Raw genomic sequence first — 17,001 nt, forward strand, 5'->3', positions numbered from 1 at the left:
TGGCAAGTTACAGAGGATCTATAAAGCATGTGGAAGAAAAAAGCAATTTTGAACAGTGTGGCAAATAAAATAGAAGGTGCACAACTTCTTACTCAAAAAAGAGAATTAATATTTTTAAAAGTGTGCAGTGTTGACCTTGGGACTTAGAGTGCACTTTGGAACTGACAAGTCTTATGACTGTATAGAAGGCTCTTCATTTCATTCACTTCATTCAGCTGCTTTTTACAAAAATTACTTCTACACTGAAAATTAGTTACTGATGAAAAAAAAAGACAGCCATTGGCAGGACAGTTATTAATGAACTGACTGGAAAAGACTCTTTTGGGATCATTTATTTACCCTTTTATTCATTTAACAAATATTTATTAGTGCCTAATAGGTCCTAGGATAGAATGGTGAACAAAAGAGCATGGACATTGCTCTCAAGGAGTTTATAATCTATGGAGGAAACAGACAAGAAATTACGAAACAATGGATAGTGTTGTTATAAGGGAAGTGGGCAAAAGGTATTATGGAAGCATGTGTAGGGACATTTAGTCCAGTCTGGGAGAGGCTTCTTGGATGTCCTGCTGAGCTCTGAAGGCTGAATAGGAGTTAGCCAGGAGAAAGAAGTGGAGGGGTAAGGGAAGAAAAGTCCAGAATGAGAGAATGGACTATGTGGAAATCTGGAGGCAAGATAGCGCAGCCAGGTTAAGGAACTAAAAGAAGTTTAATAAGGCTATAGTATAAAGTGAAGTGAGGACATGGTGAGAGCCAAGGCTGAAGTGGTTAGAGCAGGGTCTAATCATAAGGGATTCTATAAGCCACAGTAAGGATTTAACTTTATCCTGTGGCATGGTGAGCAATCAAGACACCAAATGTTGCCTGAGGCTGACCATCTTCAATACATGACCTTGGATTTCAGATTTCATTTCAAATAAATCTTTCAGTTCATACAAAACGGGAAAAATGAGGGGGAGGTGTTGTTTTCAAGGTAACCACACTTCTCTAAAGAGGTGCTTTTTATAAAATAAATATTTACTAGGCCTCTACTATGTGCCAGCAACTGATCTAGATGCTGGGGAATATACCAGAGAATAAGAGAAAATCCTGGACCTCATGGAGTGTATAGCTGACAACACACAAATAAACAATAGTGATAGATGCCAAGAAGCAAATAAAACAGAGAAATAAGACAGACAGTGGCTGGAATGGGGGGCTACTTTGACTGGGGGTAAGGAGTCAGGTAAAGCCTCTTTCAAGAGAGATTTTTAGAGATACCTAAACGATGATGATGACATAAATATTTGGACAAAGGACATTCCATGCAAAGGATTCTTTGGGTCCTGGTTCCCCATTTGTAAAGAGCAGGTTTGAGAATGAAATTTAATATTGCATGTGAATGCATGTGTGAAAGTTAAAGTATTATACGATTATAAGGCATAAAAGATTAGAAAGCCACTCTTTTGGTTCAACTTATCGATCAAATATATGTGTTGAAAATCTTAGAGGCTACAGTGCAATGCCAACTTACCGACATTTTATTCTGCATGAAAAAAATGCTGCTTAAATATTGTCATTCTTCCTGAGTTGGTACTAGGCCTAAAAATAATCCTGAGCTGTCACCAAGGGCAACAAGAAGACTTAGAAAAGTTTTAAGCAAGAGAATTACATGTCCAGATTTTGGTACATTGATACATTTGAAAATTATGCAGCCAATAAAAACAACAATTATGAAGACTATGTAAAGGATGGTAAATGAAAAACGTTATCGTATTAGGGTGTTCCTTGTTTCATACTTTCTTAACTGTTGTAATAAAAGTTTTTCAAGAGACAAGGACAATGTTCTACTCTATGGACAGAAGCATTAGGATGAAGCAACACGAAAACTGGATCAAAAACCAAAGATTTAGTACTTTGAAGCCCCAAAAAGGGAACCATTTCTATCATTCACCATTTGAAAAAAAAGGAACAATTATGAAAAACTTTAAATAATTGGAAAAATGGGGGGATCAATAATTAGGTAGTCGGAGCTTCTACAAATATTAACAGTTGGCCAACAAATATTTATTAGGTGCTTGCATTTGAAGGGAGGACACAGCTATGAACAACACAGAATCCCCCAAAATGAATTCATAAACAAATGCATAAATGATATCTGTGCTATGATAAATGCCATTAAAAAAATAAAATAGAGTAACAACAAATGACACGGTAAAAGCAAGGGGCTCACTAGACGAAGCATCTATAGAGCAGGGACAGTCAGTGTCTTATTTATGTTTGTACCCTCAAAGCTTCATATAATGGTCGATGAGGTTGTTGACCGTACGAATGAATGGTGGCCAATCGGGAAGAAAGGAGGGTCAGAAAAAGATCCGAAAAGCGTGGGCAGCAAACGGAGGTTAAAGGATGAGGTGTCAGTACACAAACGAAACCTGACAGTACTTTGAAGATCTCTGAAGTGACGGCGGTAAATTCCTCCGCACCCGGATTCAGGATTTGACAAGTAACCAGCAAAGCCCCCACGTGTCCTCGGGAGCCAGCCCTAATTGGCGTGCCGCGCACCCCGCGCCCGGAACCAGTCTTCCCCAATCCATGGGTCAGCAGCGCACAGCAGAAGCTTCGGGGCCCGCTCCCTTCTCGCGACACCGGCTGCGAGTGCTGAGGCCACCTGACCCCTTCCAAAGTGGACCGGAAAGCGGGGGGATGGAGGCTGGGTCGGGGCGCGGACCACCGCAGGACGCCTCCCCACACCAAAGGTGGAGGGTAGCGGACACAGCAAATCCCACACCCTCCGGTACCGATGAGCTCTGGGTGCCGATGAGGCGGGTGCAAGCCGCGGGCAAGGAGAGCAAGATCCCAGGCCAGCCCGCATCGCTGAGGCCCCGCGAGGACGATTCGAGAAAGGGAGGCTGAGGGGTCCCGGGACGGGAGGCAGTGGCTCACCTGGGAGGTAATCATGATGCTGGAGTCGATCAGGAAACTCATGGCGAAGTATCGGGAGGGCTCGTGCCTCCGCTTCTCACTCCTCGAGGCCGAGGCACGCTAGGGCCACCGGACCCCTCACACAGGCAGCTTCCGCCCGGGGGCCACGGCCGGTACCGCGGATCGCCAGCCCGACGCCATTAAGCTGCGCCACAGCCAGCCAATCAGCGACTACATCCAGCACTTCCCGCCTCGGGCTAGAGGGGGCAGGGAGGACGCGAGGCGCCGGGGAGCTGTGGCCGCGGAGGCGGGGCCAGGAAGAGGCCGTTCTGGGGGCGGGGCTTAATTAGAGGCGGCCTAGCTCAAAGGGACAGGATGCGATACTGTGGTCTGAAAATCCAAAAGCAGATGTAATGCGAGGTAGCATTTCCATTTATAAGGGACCTGAGCTGATATCTTAAGTGGGAATTCCATTTTGTAATGGTCATACCTAGTAAGATGAAGTTAATAATAATGATTATTATGAGTTACACCAGAGGTCAGGCATTGTGTTCTAAATGTTACAACTTATACTCGGCTCCACAAACAACTGCACAAGGTGAGGGAAGAGTGGAAAGGGAGGTGAGATTTGAGCAAATATAGCTAATCAAGTAAATTTCTGATGTTAAAAAAAGCACACCAGCTATAGTAAGGGAGTGGGAATCGCATTATACTTAGTATCCTTTAGACCTCGCCTAGAGAACTGCGCTATTTGCACCACATTTTTAGGAGGCACATAGACGTACTGGAGCTTGCTCAGAGGAGAGTCACCAGATGAGAACCAATGAAAGGAACTGAAGAAAGAAGACTCAGGAACAGGATAGCTATCTTCATTTGAAAGAATGGGTAGAATTGATATGGCCCCAAGAGATATTTGTAGGACAAAGGACTGGAAGTTAAATGAAGATGGATTTAATTCACAACAAGGAATAATTCTTTAAGAGTCTGAAAATGAGTTATTTTAGGAAATAGTTCCCCCTCCCCATGTTGCAGTTGCTCAAATGTAGATTGAATCACTGCTTCATCCATTCCATACTCCTTTCCTGAAGGCTTAATGCACTGCTGTAGGGCTTATCCTTTCCCACCAGGGCTCTAGTTTGTGCTTGTAGTCCCTGTGGTCTCATAGTCCTAGAAGCTGGCTCCAGCTGGGGGCAATCACCCTGGGTGGGAGGGGCTGCAGTCAAGCACAGCCTTGAGGAAACCTGGCATCCAGGGCCCGAGTGCTTAGACTACTGCAATCTGAGTAACTGAGACTCACAAAGTTGTTACACACGAGGGAAGCTGTCTCTCTTTCTTAGAATTGAACTCTACCATACTCATCAGCCCAAACTACCTATCAAAATGTCCATTCTCTGATCCAGAATGCCAGGGAGCAGGGGGGCAGCTCTACTGCAGGAGCTTCTTAAACCAGAGAACTTTGTGTCCCTGGCTACATCTATCAGGGAAGCAGGTAGATGCCTACAAGATATGCACCTACAGGCATCTACCTACACATGATGAGTTAGAATCTCATCTGAGATTCAAGGCTGTGTGCTGGTGCAGAATGCTGGGAGAACCTGTCAAGGCAAACAGTTTACCTTGGTGGCTTACTAGGGTGCATGGTAGGGATCAAGGTCTTAGTGAACCTGGCAAAGCAAAGAAAGGTATACAATCCCTACTGGCCCCTGGCCTGTGCAAAGCTTTGAATGACACTGTTCAGGATTCCCCCTACTCTACTACCTGTATTTAGATCAAGGACAGGCCTGGGTGACCCAAGGAAATGCTATACCCTGCTTTTGATTGCAGGATGTCTCTAGAAACCTTCTCACTAGATTAACCTCCAATGACTCTCCTCTCAAAGCAGGTCTCTTTCCTGGTGGTGGTGGACTCTGATACCAAAATGTCTTGTCTTCCCACCCCTACCCATGGTACTGTATTCTCAATCCACTCCAGCTGCTGCTGTCCTGTTCAACAGTGAGATCTTCTGCTTCTACCTCCGTGAACTGTCAAGCCACCTGGGCTCTGACTGAGCTCCCAGTTTGTGTCGCATTTTTCAAGGGTGCTTTTCAAAATATTTCATGTTCATAACTACTGGCTGTTGTTTAACATTCACCTGGAGATTGACAGCCAGATGGATCTGCTGTTAAAGAGTCTACTGACAAGAAGATTAATCTATGTCCCTTTGACTGGTGTTTGCTCACACCAGTTTACTGCACTCTTTTTCATAGCAACAACAGTGTTGATACTTCCTATCTTCTCACAACTTCCAGTACCATCCACATCCTGACAGCTAGTGATATTCCCCTCTTCCTCCAAATTCATACAAAAGACTGAGCCCAGGAGTTGACACTAACCGTGGATCTCTGGAAAACACCCTAGTACCACTTCTCCATGGATTCACCTAGCACCTGCCCATGTCAGTGGCTGGATGACTTCTGTTAGGGACTTTCTTTCTAAACTTTTTATTGTGATACAGGAGTAGATTTACATGCAGTCATAAATTTGGGATCTTTTGAGACATAAAACATCACTAATTCCATGGCATCCTACTCCAGTTGCCTCCTTCCACATATAGCCATCCTATCATGTAGCTTGCTTTGCTATCCAGGTTCACTGAGACTTTGAACCCCACCGTGTACTCCAGTAAACCACTAAGGTAAGCTGGCCAGGAAACCCAAATATTCAGAGAGGAGGCACTTACCTCCCAGTGGTCCCTTGGACAGCTTCTATACTTGGTGCCTAGAGAGTGTATAGGTACAGTTTTCTCGAAGCATGGTTCTCTAACAGCTTGGGAAGCTTGTTTAAAATGTAGATTCATAGGCCCTAAGGCAGACCAGTGGACTCGAGATTTCTGAGGGTGGCTCCAAGGAATCTGCATATTTTTTTTTGAGGAAGATTAGCCCTGAGCTAACATCTGCTGCCAATCCTCCTCTTTTTGCTGAGGAAGACTTGCCCTGAGCTAACATCCATGCCCATCTTCCTCCACTTTATGTGTGGGACGCCTACCACAGCATGGCTTGCCAAGCGGTGCCATGTCCACGCCCAGGATCTGAACCAGCCAACCCTGGGCCGGCAAAGCAGAATGTGCGAACTTAACTACTGCGCCACTGGGCCAGCCCCAGGAATCTGCATTGTTAACAGCTGCCAAGGAGATTCTTATACACACTAACAGAACTAGTGGACTGGTTGTGAGAATCTGCTTCCCACCTCAAAGTCTTCCTAGAATGAGTAAGGGCCTTCACATGGGGAAAGGTCAGCTCTGATTTGCTTGGAGAAAGGGGACCTGGAGCCAGAGTGGTGCTAGCTACGCTCTGTGTTTGGTTTTGTTCGCTAGGCATGCTCACTCTATAGCCTGAGCACAGCCTAACAACCACTTGTGCTGTGGCTCAAAAATTCCCCTAGCCTCATCTTCCTTGACTCTAATTTGAACCTCTTCCCTACTTGTTCTCCACTCTTCCAGACCTTCTTGGCTGTGCACTTTAGTTCCTTCCTCTTACACAGCCTCATGTTGGATATGTTGACCTTGGCACTGACCTGATATGGACCTAGGATGCCCTGTCCAGGGCCTTGGTTGGTTCAGACGAGTTAGAGATAACTCTGAATCAAGAGCTTGGTTGTCCTTGAGGCCGTGTTCCTCAGGAATGCAGAAGCATCAAACAGCTGTGCGCCCCTGTGCAAGTTACTTAACTCTCTGTACCTTATTTTCCTCATGGGGATAGTGATAGTAGCTTATCTCATAAAGTTATTACAAGGATTAAATAAGTAATACACTTAAAGCCCTTGGAAAAATAAGTACTTTATAGTTAGTATGTAATTATTTTTATCTATTATTATGAATTTACATTCAGTTTCCTTTCATCATCAATCAGTTTAAATGTATGTTTAAAATTTCTTGTCACCAATTATTCAAATTGGACTAAAAAGACTGATGACTGTATATCCCAAATTTGGAAAGACTCAGAGGCATTATTTAAAATATATAACATTAAAACATTTTTCCATTTATTAAAACTAATTTGGGGATTCTTATTAATATAATTATCATACATAATTAATTTGATCCATGTAATTTGTGAGTAAAAGGGAAGAATACATAGAGAGGAAATTTAGAATTGAATATATAAATTGAAATTCATAAATAAAAGTAAAAGGTGTGCATACTCTTACCATAAGAACTGTTCTGAACTTCTCCACACTTAAATTTGGGTCTCCTGCCCTCTGGTCCTAGGCTAGCCAGAAAGTTCTCTCTACCTCTCCACCATTTCCTTCTTTAGGCCTAACCTCTTCTTGGGATGACTAACAGTGGGAACATCCCCTCGTATTAGAGAAGCTCCTGCCTTTATACCCTGGTTCTGATTTACCGCCATGACTTTGGTAGGATGTTCACAAAGGAACTCTATACTGGTGTATTTCCAAACTCTGGGGTATTCATTCTTATTCTTGGTTACTCTGTTACACACCCACACCCATGTATATATACTTTTTTATTTTCTCAAAAATGGATACAAGTAGCATAATATTTTGTTATATACTTTTTCACTTAGAAATATATCATGAACATTTTCTCATACCAAAGATTTTACAACATTTTCATTGACTCAGTAGTATTCCATCATATGATTATGCCATGATTTATTTAACCAGTCTTCTTTTCAAAAACTTTTCTGCTATAATAATATTGTGATGAAAAATTTGGCCTTCAAGACACATTTATCTAAGTCTTTAAGTTTCCCTGGGCAAGGGGCAGTCACTATGTCTGTGACCCAGCAAATCTGGAGACACACATCCAGCTCTTCCAAGGTTGGTTCCAGCAGCAGCCTGAAGCGGGACTGTGGCTCCAGTGGCAGCCTGAGGTGGGTCTGAGAACTTCTGGAGATTAGCAGGTGGCTAATGACTAATAAGAGAACAGGCCTCCCTCCTAGCGAATGCTTCCCAGAAAATCTCAGAGGTTTTGCTTGAGCTCCTCACTTGGAGGGGACCTGAGGGGAAACATCATAGCACTTGATTCTAGTCTGACAGCTCTCTTCAAAGAATGCTTTCAGTCAAACCTTATCTTTCTCTTGAATAATCTGGAGGTAAATGGTGGACTAAGGGTCTGCAAGAATGTTTTGGGGACCCCGTTTTTTCTATATAGCAACTCTGAATTGTTTGCTCTTCATTCTACTCTTCAGAATATGTAGGCACTGAGTATCCATTGTCCTTGGTTCTGTGGCCTTGACTGAAATGCCAAGACATAGGAAATATTTCATTTTAACTTTCCATTGCATGTCCATTAAGTCAGACTTGTAAATCATATTTGGGTCCTCTATATTTTTGTGTTCTATTTGTTTGTCAAGGACTGAAGGAGGCATATTAAAGTCTCTTACTACTATTATTTTTCTGTCCATATCTCCTTGTATTTCTGAAGGCTTCATATAATCTGATGCCTTATTTTTCAGTGCAAATGATTCACATTATGTCTTTGTTGCACATTATATTTTATATCAATAAAAATAAAATTTTTTTTTTGGTTTAATGATTCTACGCTCCTATTTTGCATGTCTGATTTTAATTTTTCATTTTTTCTGTTTTTTTTTTTTTTTTTTTGCTATGTGGACTGAGTGTTCCTTAATTTTTTTCCTAGTACTTTGCAAGGCATACATTTTGTTTTAAAATAACACGTGCAACCCTATATTTTTCTAACTACTGACATAGAGAATAAAATAATCTCTTTGTAAGTTCAGTATCTCAGGGCACTTCCACGTCCTCATAGTTCTCTTTCTCCCTTACTTCTTCCACCTCACACAGTTCCCAAGTTTATGTTGGTATAATCTGGGATTTTAAGCCTTAAAAAAATTACAGTGTGTTAAGAATTATTTACGACATTTGTATTCTGTTTCATAACTCTACTTACTACAGTTAAGTTTAATTCATTTTATGCTTAATGTCTTCAGTTTCATTGCCAACCTTTTTTATACTTTGCCTTCTTGAGTTCTTTTTAAAAATTCTTTCTCTTTTGGATTGAGTGGATCATGAAATAAATTTTTCTTTAAAGAAAAGTTTGCAGATATTTTGAGTTATTGTATACTTGGGAATGCCTTTCAATTGCCTTCACTCATGAATGAAATTTGGCTTGTTGTGGAGTTCTTGGCTTAAACTTTTCGTTCTCAATATTCTACAGATGATCTATTCTCCTCTGAAATTTAATATGTTATGGAGAAGTATGAAGCCAGCCTGATATTTTTTCCTTTGTAGGTAACAATAAACATCCTGTTCATCACAGTTGGCACAGAGGGACTAACTCCATATTGAGAGAGATGGATGAAATTGAGAGCCATGAGTTTTTGGTTTCTTGTCCTCCGCCTAGCTTCTCTTTTCCTTTAGAGCTATTACTAATCCCCATGACCAACAGTGGCATCTGAGAGGGAGGAAGAATCTCTCCTCTCTACCCCTCCAGACCAAGTGCTCAAATCCTTCCCTTAAATCTCTGTATCCCAGCTGAGTCTAAGGCACATCGTTTAATAACAAGACTACGCTAAATGACAGTAATTACATCACATAGAATAATATTTATGATGGCGATGATAGCTAGTAGCTAATACTTACAAAGCACTTATTATGTGCCAGGTACTGTTCTACGATCTTGACACGTACCAACTCACTAACTCCCTTAGTTCCTGACTTGCCTTCATATGGCAGATGCTATCGGTCCCTTATCTTTTGGAAGCTGTTGAGCACACTGGGACTCTGGAATTCAGGCTTAAGAGACAAGGCTCAGACAGAGAAAAGAATGCCCTTTTCTTCCTAATTAAGGCTCACCTTCCAAGTGCTCTTTTTTCATCCTAGAATCTTTCTCTTTTCAGGATTTGACATTGAAATAGCCATTCTCTTCACAGAAAACTTCACCTCCTATGGACAGGCTGTGATCCCACCCTGTGTTCACAAGTGGACAAGAATGTGAAAATATAATTGTTCATTAGCAGTACACAAACCATAGCAGAGGTTGTTTTCTTATATTTCTAAAATTGTAGGATTACGTCTTTATACTTGAATCAAAATTTATCTAGATTTTTTTTTCTGGTACATGGTGAATTCCTTCCAATTTGCAGTTTCAGGTCTTTTATCAGCTCGAGGAATTTCCTCCCATTATATCTTTCACGCTTGTGGTTCAGTTGTCCTGACTTTCCTTCGGGAACACCCATATCTATGTGATTGATTTCTATTGCCTTCTTTCCATATCTATTATCTCCTCTATGATAATTTCATTTGTTTGTTCTGCCTCTTGACATTCTGGGAGGAATTTCTGATGTTGATTCTTTACAAAACTCATTTGGGTTTATATGTTGCTAATTCTACTCTTTATTCTTCTAAAATTCTGCTGTGACGTTGTTTGCTAACTCTGCCAGCTCCTTTTCCAACTCAGTCTATTATCTTATTACCTTGCATTTCATCTCTTATTTTACAGAATTCATGTTTTCTTCAAATTTTTTTCAAGAGCACAAAACAGATTTTATGCTTACTTTATTTTTCTAAGTAAATATCTTTTGAAATTATTCTGTGCTTCTACTTTTGATGTCCATTGTTTTCTTCTCACATCTCTGAAACCTTTCATAGACTCCAGTCTCTGTTGTTATTTTCCTTGTCTGTTACTCATCTGTAAAGATGAGAGTCTTATCTGTCAGGGTATATGTGTAGGACCTAACTAGAGACGGTAATTAGGTCAACAGGATTTTTAAAAAGTCAAAAGAAGGGTCTTTGACTACTGGATAAGTAAGTATCTAAAAAATATTTAAAGAGAAGACAACTAGTCTGTAATTCAAGAAAGGTATAGAGTTGTCCTAGAAATTATTGCTTCACTCTGATACAATCATGAAAAGAGAAATTGGAGAAAGTTGAGGTTCTGATCTGAGGGACATTACAGATGTCCATATTTATGGTCATACCATAAGAACACCCCTTGTCATTATGTCTGCCTTAAAGGTGTGATTGAGCATTTTTTGTTACATTATATTCTCTTGGTTCAGTTCACTTACATTTATTGGATCTCATCCATTTTCTGTTGATTTTATTAGTCTAACTCAATTCTGGAGGTGCCTCATTCTTTCTTCAATTTACAGATCTAGCCAGTGTAGAGGTGATAACTGTAGCAAATGAGAAAGATAGAAAAATGCAACTGGAAAACTTCGATGAATTAGAAAAACTGAACTGTTTTCAGAAAAGCTGAGTGTTAGAGGAAAACAGAAGCTAGAGGAAAAACAAAAAGAAGCCAAAACTCCATCCTGGCCAAAGGAATCATGACCAGACATTATTCTTGGCTGAGGGCTTCCTTGATAGTGGCAGTTGTACCACAATCTGGAATTTGTATCATAATTATCATTTGTTGTTTAAATCCTGCCTACTTCCAAGAAGCATTTGGAGCAGATTCAAGGAAATCAGTAAAACAAAAAAAAGGAGCCCAAATAGATGTCTTTACCTTAAATCACGTTCTTCTCTAGTTTATTCTCTCCACAGTAGTTGGAGCAGTCTGAGGGAAAGTGACCAATAAAATAGGATGAAAGTGATGGTATGTGACTTCTAAGGTTAGGTCATGAAAGACATTGAAATTTCTGCCTTGATGTCTTGTATCATTTGCTCTGGGGGAAACCAGCCACCAGCTCATGAGGACCTGGAAGCAAACTCATGGAGAGGCCCAAGTGGGGAAGAAACCAACAGCACCAACTTGCTAGTCATGTAGCCTTATGACTGGGTGGATCCTACCATTCTAGTCAAGACTCTGTAACTGCAAGCTGTCAGTATCTGACTGCAGCCTCATGAGAAATCCCAAGCTCCTCCAGATTTCCTAACCCACAGAAACCATGAGAGATAATGCATGCTCATTGTTGTTTTAATCCACTAAGTTTTGGATTGAGTTTTTACACAGCAATAGATAACTAATACACAAATCATCACAGGCGACATTTTTACTAAATATTTGCATGGCATAGCCTGGGGCTCTATCCTTGTAGCCTTTGATTTTCATTTCTTCATTACTCACTGTTCAGCTGTTCCGCCAGAGCCACATATTTTAAGTTTTTGTGATAACTACATCTAACCTCAATTTCTGTAAATAGATAAGATAATGCTAGATCCTATAACAGATAAAGCTTGGATTATCTCAGAGGATTAATACACTAGAAGTTTATTTCTTATTTCATGTAAAGGCCAAAAATCTAATTAGTGGGAATTTGTAGGGGTAGGGGTGTCCGCTGATCTACAGTCATTCAAAAACTCTGACTGCCATCTCCAACACATGGCTTCCAAGGTTGCTCTGGGTGATGATGCCCAGCAATTCATATGAAAATCTCTTTTTCTTCCATTATTCATGACAAAGCAAGCCAGCTTGCCTTCAAGCCTGAAACTCCTGGGACCTTCAGGGAACCTCTTCCTCAGATGTATTCCTGTGTAGTGTCAGCCTTCTCTGGTGCTGGGAGTGCTGGCCAATTATCTCTTCCTGCCCTGGGAGATGTCTCAGTACTCATTCATTCATTCACCAAACATTACTATGTTCCAGGTGCTGTGCTAAGTACTGAATATTCAGAGATATATAGGATGAAATCTCTATCCTAAAGTTGCATGCAACTTTAGGGATGGGAGAAAAGCCAGAAATAAAACAATTTGATAAGTGCTATGATAGAAGTGCACACAAGTACTGAGGGATCACAAAGGAGGGAGCAACTAACTTTGTCTTGGGAAGCTTGTGAAATTTCATAAAGAAGGAGACAGTTGAGTTGCATCCTGAAGGATGAGAAGGAGCTGACCACAGGAAAAAAGGCAGGACACGGCAGATTCCTGAAACAACATGGAATTCATTCATCACTGTATGCCAGGCCTGCCCATGTTGGGGATCGGCCCATGGCTCCCCAAGCCTGGGGCACATGCTTGTGGATGGATGTGTGAGATGAGCCTATGAAGGTGGTATATCAGTTGGGGGCTTACAAACAATAGAGATAATTTTGGCTATGTTAAACTAAAAAAAAAGGGGTGGGGGGGCCAGCTCCATGGCCAAGTGGTTAAGTTTGCACGCTCTGCTTTGGCAGCCCAGGGTTTTACCAGTTCGAATTCTGGGCGTGGACCTAGCACTGCTCATCAGGCCATGCTGAGGCGGCGTCCCATGTGCCACAACTAAAAGGACCCACAACTAAAGTATATACAACTATGTACTGGGGGGCTTTGGGGAGAAGAAGGAAAAATAAAATCTTAAAAATAAATAAATAAAGGTGGGAACACTGGGGTAGCTCTGCAAACCGAAGGAAGGCTGATGAACCAGGATCTGAAAAAAGGAGGAACCAAGTGTGCCCCAGAAATCCAGGTAAGCAGGAACTAATTGTAAGTCTCTTCAGGGGCTCCTGTCCAGATGAATGAATTCCAACCAAGTTCAGTCTCTCTGTTACTCTACTCAAGAGTTTCATTCCAGGGAGACAGTGCATGACTGGCCTATTTGAGTAAAAAAAAAAAACCTGACTCTTGACCAGGGAAAGTCAGGTAAACATTACTAAGAGTCCCACCAAGACTATATTCAGTTGAGGAAGGATGTTTCCCCTAGGTAAAATCGAGACATTATTATAAAAGAAAGGAGACTAGATTCTGGGCAGGTAAAAACAGACGTCCTATCTAGGTGGGTTGAAGTCAGTTATAAAGGCTTTGTAAGCCATGTTGGGCAATTTAGAATTTATTGGGTAAGCAACAAAGAGCCATTGAAGGATTTTAAACAGAGAAGTGACATGATAAATCCCAAGCAGATTTTGACTAATTTTATTTTGGCTAATTTTATTTTATCTATTTATTTTTATCTGTAAGGAGTAACTTTAACTCTTTCTACAATTCTACAATTCTACAATGACACAGAAGAGAACGAATCCTATTCTTTTGCTTCTTCCTATAAGGTCAGACAAGTATACTTTTGACTTTTCCTGAGGTTTCTGTAGAGAAAGGGAAGAAAGAAATGGACCAATTCTTGATTGATAAGGAGAGTTTTCATGTTTCCACCCAGGGGTATGCTGGAGCTAGCTTATGCTGGCTCATAAGAGTCATTTGCCAAATTTCCTGGAACTTTGTGAGCAATTTTTTAAGTACAGTCATTATTAACAATTAAGTTACATAAACTTAAAATAAAAAATGTGAAACACAAAGGTAATAAATACTCAAAGCTCATCACCTCTTAATTATTTTACTATTATCTATGCTGTTGAGGTTGTTTCTATCTATGGCATGGTGGAAATATTTTATAATGTTGTGCTACTGTACATCTCTTCTCATCTCTGTGTTCAGTGACATTATGTTGGTAGCTCGAAATTGGTGACAATGGGAGAATTTACAGCAAGGAAATTGCCAAACACTACAAACCAGTACCTCTCTACCCCGGAGAGAGCTGCTTGTTAAACGTTCACTAGCATACCACTGCCCCCCACACCATACCCCAGGCCTCTTGTTCTTCAGCCCCTTAATTCCAAAGGAAGAAGAACCACAAACTGGGGTAGTCTCTTCACAATCTAGCTTGGCTGACAGGTCAAAAGAAAAAACAAAGATGGCAAAAAGTCAAGTTAGTTTTATTTGTTTTGTAATAGTCTAACATGTGACTATTAGCTCTAACATAAGGACATGGAGGGTTGGAGAATTCAGGACACACTCCCAATAATGCCACTCTCCTCTGTCAGAGATTTCCCCATGAAGTTTGTTGTAAATGTGCTTCTTAGCTGAGTCTCTACTAATCGTGTCTCGCAGAAGGAAGAATTTGCATAAAAACACAATGAAATCATCTGCTTTTCCCTCCAGGAACCTTTATGAATTCTTCCAGAATTCTCTTTGTTTGCCCTGGAGAACTTCCTGAAGGCAGTGGGGCTGGAGCCTACAGTATATTCAACTGCTACCTTGGTGGCCACTGCCACAGCCAAATGCCACTCTCTGCTGGCTTTGGGAGCTCCAATGTCTAGGGCAGTGGAGAGTGACTTGTCTTTCACAAAAATCTTTCTTTCCTCTTATCTAACTACTGAATCTAGAATTTTGTTTCCTTTTTCTCCTTCCTTCCCCAATTACATATTTAGTTATAATACAATAATTACAAGAAAGAAAAATCTCCCTATCTATTTCACTATCACTTCTAGGCACACACTTACTTCATTTTACAGGTCGTATTTATGCTCAGGGGAGTTTTCCATCCAACCAGGCAAACCTTTTTCTTCTAAAATTTGCTAACTTGGGTTGTGCAATCATTTGCACGCATTATGCATAGAGGGATAATTCAGGGTCAAGGGAAGGAGAAGGGAGGAGGTAGTGGGGTGAGAGATGCTGCTTGGGTGGTACGTTCACTCTCACTTGAGCATGCCCTGATCACCCTCCTCAGGAACTCATGAAGAGCAGCTGTGTGCACTAGCCTTGTCCCAGGCCTTCCACATGGCTTGGACTGAAGAGTTCCAGCATGCAGCTCTTTCACTATCCATGGACTGACTCCCTTCTGCCACAAGTCAGAGACTGCCTCAGGGCCTGGCGCATCTCTATACACGAGCCCTAGGAAGCTGAGTATTGGCAGCACCACTTTCAGCAAGGGATTCTTGCATGATTAAAGATTTTTTTTCTGTAGTATAGTTCTTAGGAATTCATGACTACAGAAATATTGACTCCCCCCACCTTGTTTAATTCCTTCCCTTTGCTTATTGGCTCACTTCTTAGCAGTATCTTAGTTAGCAATCTGTTCAGTATTTGAAAGTGGTGACTGTCATTGCTTCAGCATACATTTTACAATAAGAACTCCTGACAAATCTGGATAAGGCCTTCCTCCCTTGTCTTTTATTTGCAAATTAGTGAGGTGTTTTTTTTTTCAAAACCCACTTATCTCTTCTAGTATGCTCATGGTGTTTTATGGGTATCAATTCTCTTGATCCACCTTGTAAAGAAGGGTCAGAACTTGTTACTCCCCAATTAACTTACGGAAAACTATCTTTGGAGTGTGTCAGTGACATCTTGGGGTCCTCAGAGTTAACAAGGTGCAGCCAACAGTTCTGACTTGAACTTCAGTGTTCTTTGTGGGAAAATCTGATCCCCAGGTCACACTGACCTTCAGGAATATTTGTCCAATTCTGTGTTGCAAGCACACCTGTTTGGCAAGTAACAAAGTCACGGTGGAAAGCAGTTAGGCCTTTTTATAATGCCCCAGGTGCTAGGCCCAGGGGCCACAGAGCCAGGCTTGAAACTTTCTAATTGAACTCTCAGTAACTGTGTCCCTCTTCGTCACAGATCTCCCTTGATGGAGGTGTATAACTGCTCTTAAGCAATGAGCACTTTTCCTCTGGAGGGAGCTGCACTTTGGATGTCCTGCTGTTCAACGCTGCTTTGTGTTGGTAGGTCCGTGGGCCCTGAAGGTTTAATCTAACAAGGGAATGACCAGGAGTAGGAGTTAAAGCTGGGCCTAATGAAGCCCAGGGAGGATTGTAATCCTGTCTCAGGCATAATTATTTGCCTCAAAACAGACACTGAGGGATCCAGTTCTATAGAGTAAGGGCCTCCACAGATGCACAGCTGCCTGTGGATGGAACCTGGAAGCAGTTGTGTGGCAGCTTAAGATGGGGCACAAAGGGACATTTTCCAGAGGATGGAAGTAATTGCTAATCTGTTTCCAGTCATTTCTCAAGGTCACAGAGCCTCAGGTTCCTACTAAACATATGGGATCAAAATTCTATTCTGAGTCTTCTCTGAGAAAACTGATCTCCAGAGTGTCTATTCCACACTGAAACTCACCAGCTAACTGCAAGGCAGGTTGGGAGGGTCAGATGGAAACCACCCACCTGCCCTTCTTCCCAGTCTCCCTGCTGTTGGAGGAATCTTTCAGGGAGTGGCACCACTCAGCAGGCTCCAGTCTCAGCAGCCAACTCCATCCTTATGATACCCTTGGAGGTAGGTTGGTGGCAAATGCCACCCTAGTTTGTAGACAGAAAACTGAGGTACAGAGAGGTTAAGGGACGACAGTAACTAGATGGCAGAAATAGAAGAAAAATCCTGGTCCCTTGATGCCTGTGTTTGTTTCTTTCAAAATAGGCTTCCTCTTTCCCTGGGAAGACTAAGAAGGGA

General features: G+C 41.6%; 1 protein-coding gene across 3 annotated transcripts in view; it reads right to left on the reverse strand.

Moving 5' to 3' along the window:
* Positions 1-3,145, reverse strand: part of LOC124249654 (Golgi pH regulator) — a 52,214-nt gene extending 49,069 nt beyond the window's left edge. For all 3 annotated transcript variants that reach the window (XM_046680827.1, XM_046680826.1, XM_046680825.1), the window contains exon 1: positions 2,926-3,145. In XM_046680827.1, coding sequence (XP_046536783.1) covers positions 2,926-2,967 — 42 coding nt within the window. In that variant the 5' untranslated portion in view covers positions 2,968-3,145. The remainder of the gene's footprint in view (positions 1-2,925) is intronic.
* Between the last annotated feature and the right edge of the window lie 13,856 nt (positions 3,146-17,001).

Source organism: Equus quagga, chromosome 13 (genome assembly GCF_021613505.1).
Source record: "Equus quagga isolate Etosha38 chromosome 13, UCLA_HA_Equagga_1.0, whole genome shotgun sequence".
Lineage (NCBI taxonomy): Eukaryota > Metazoa > Chordata > Mammalia > Perissodactyla > Equidae > Equus > Equus quagga.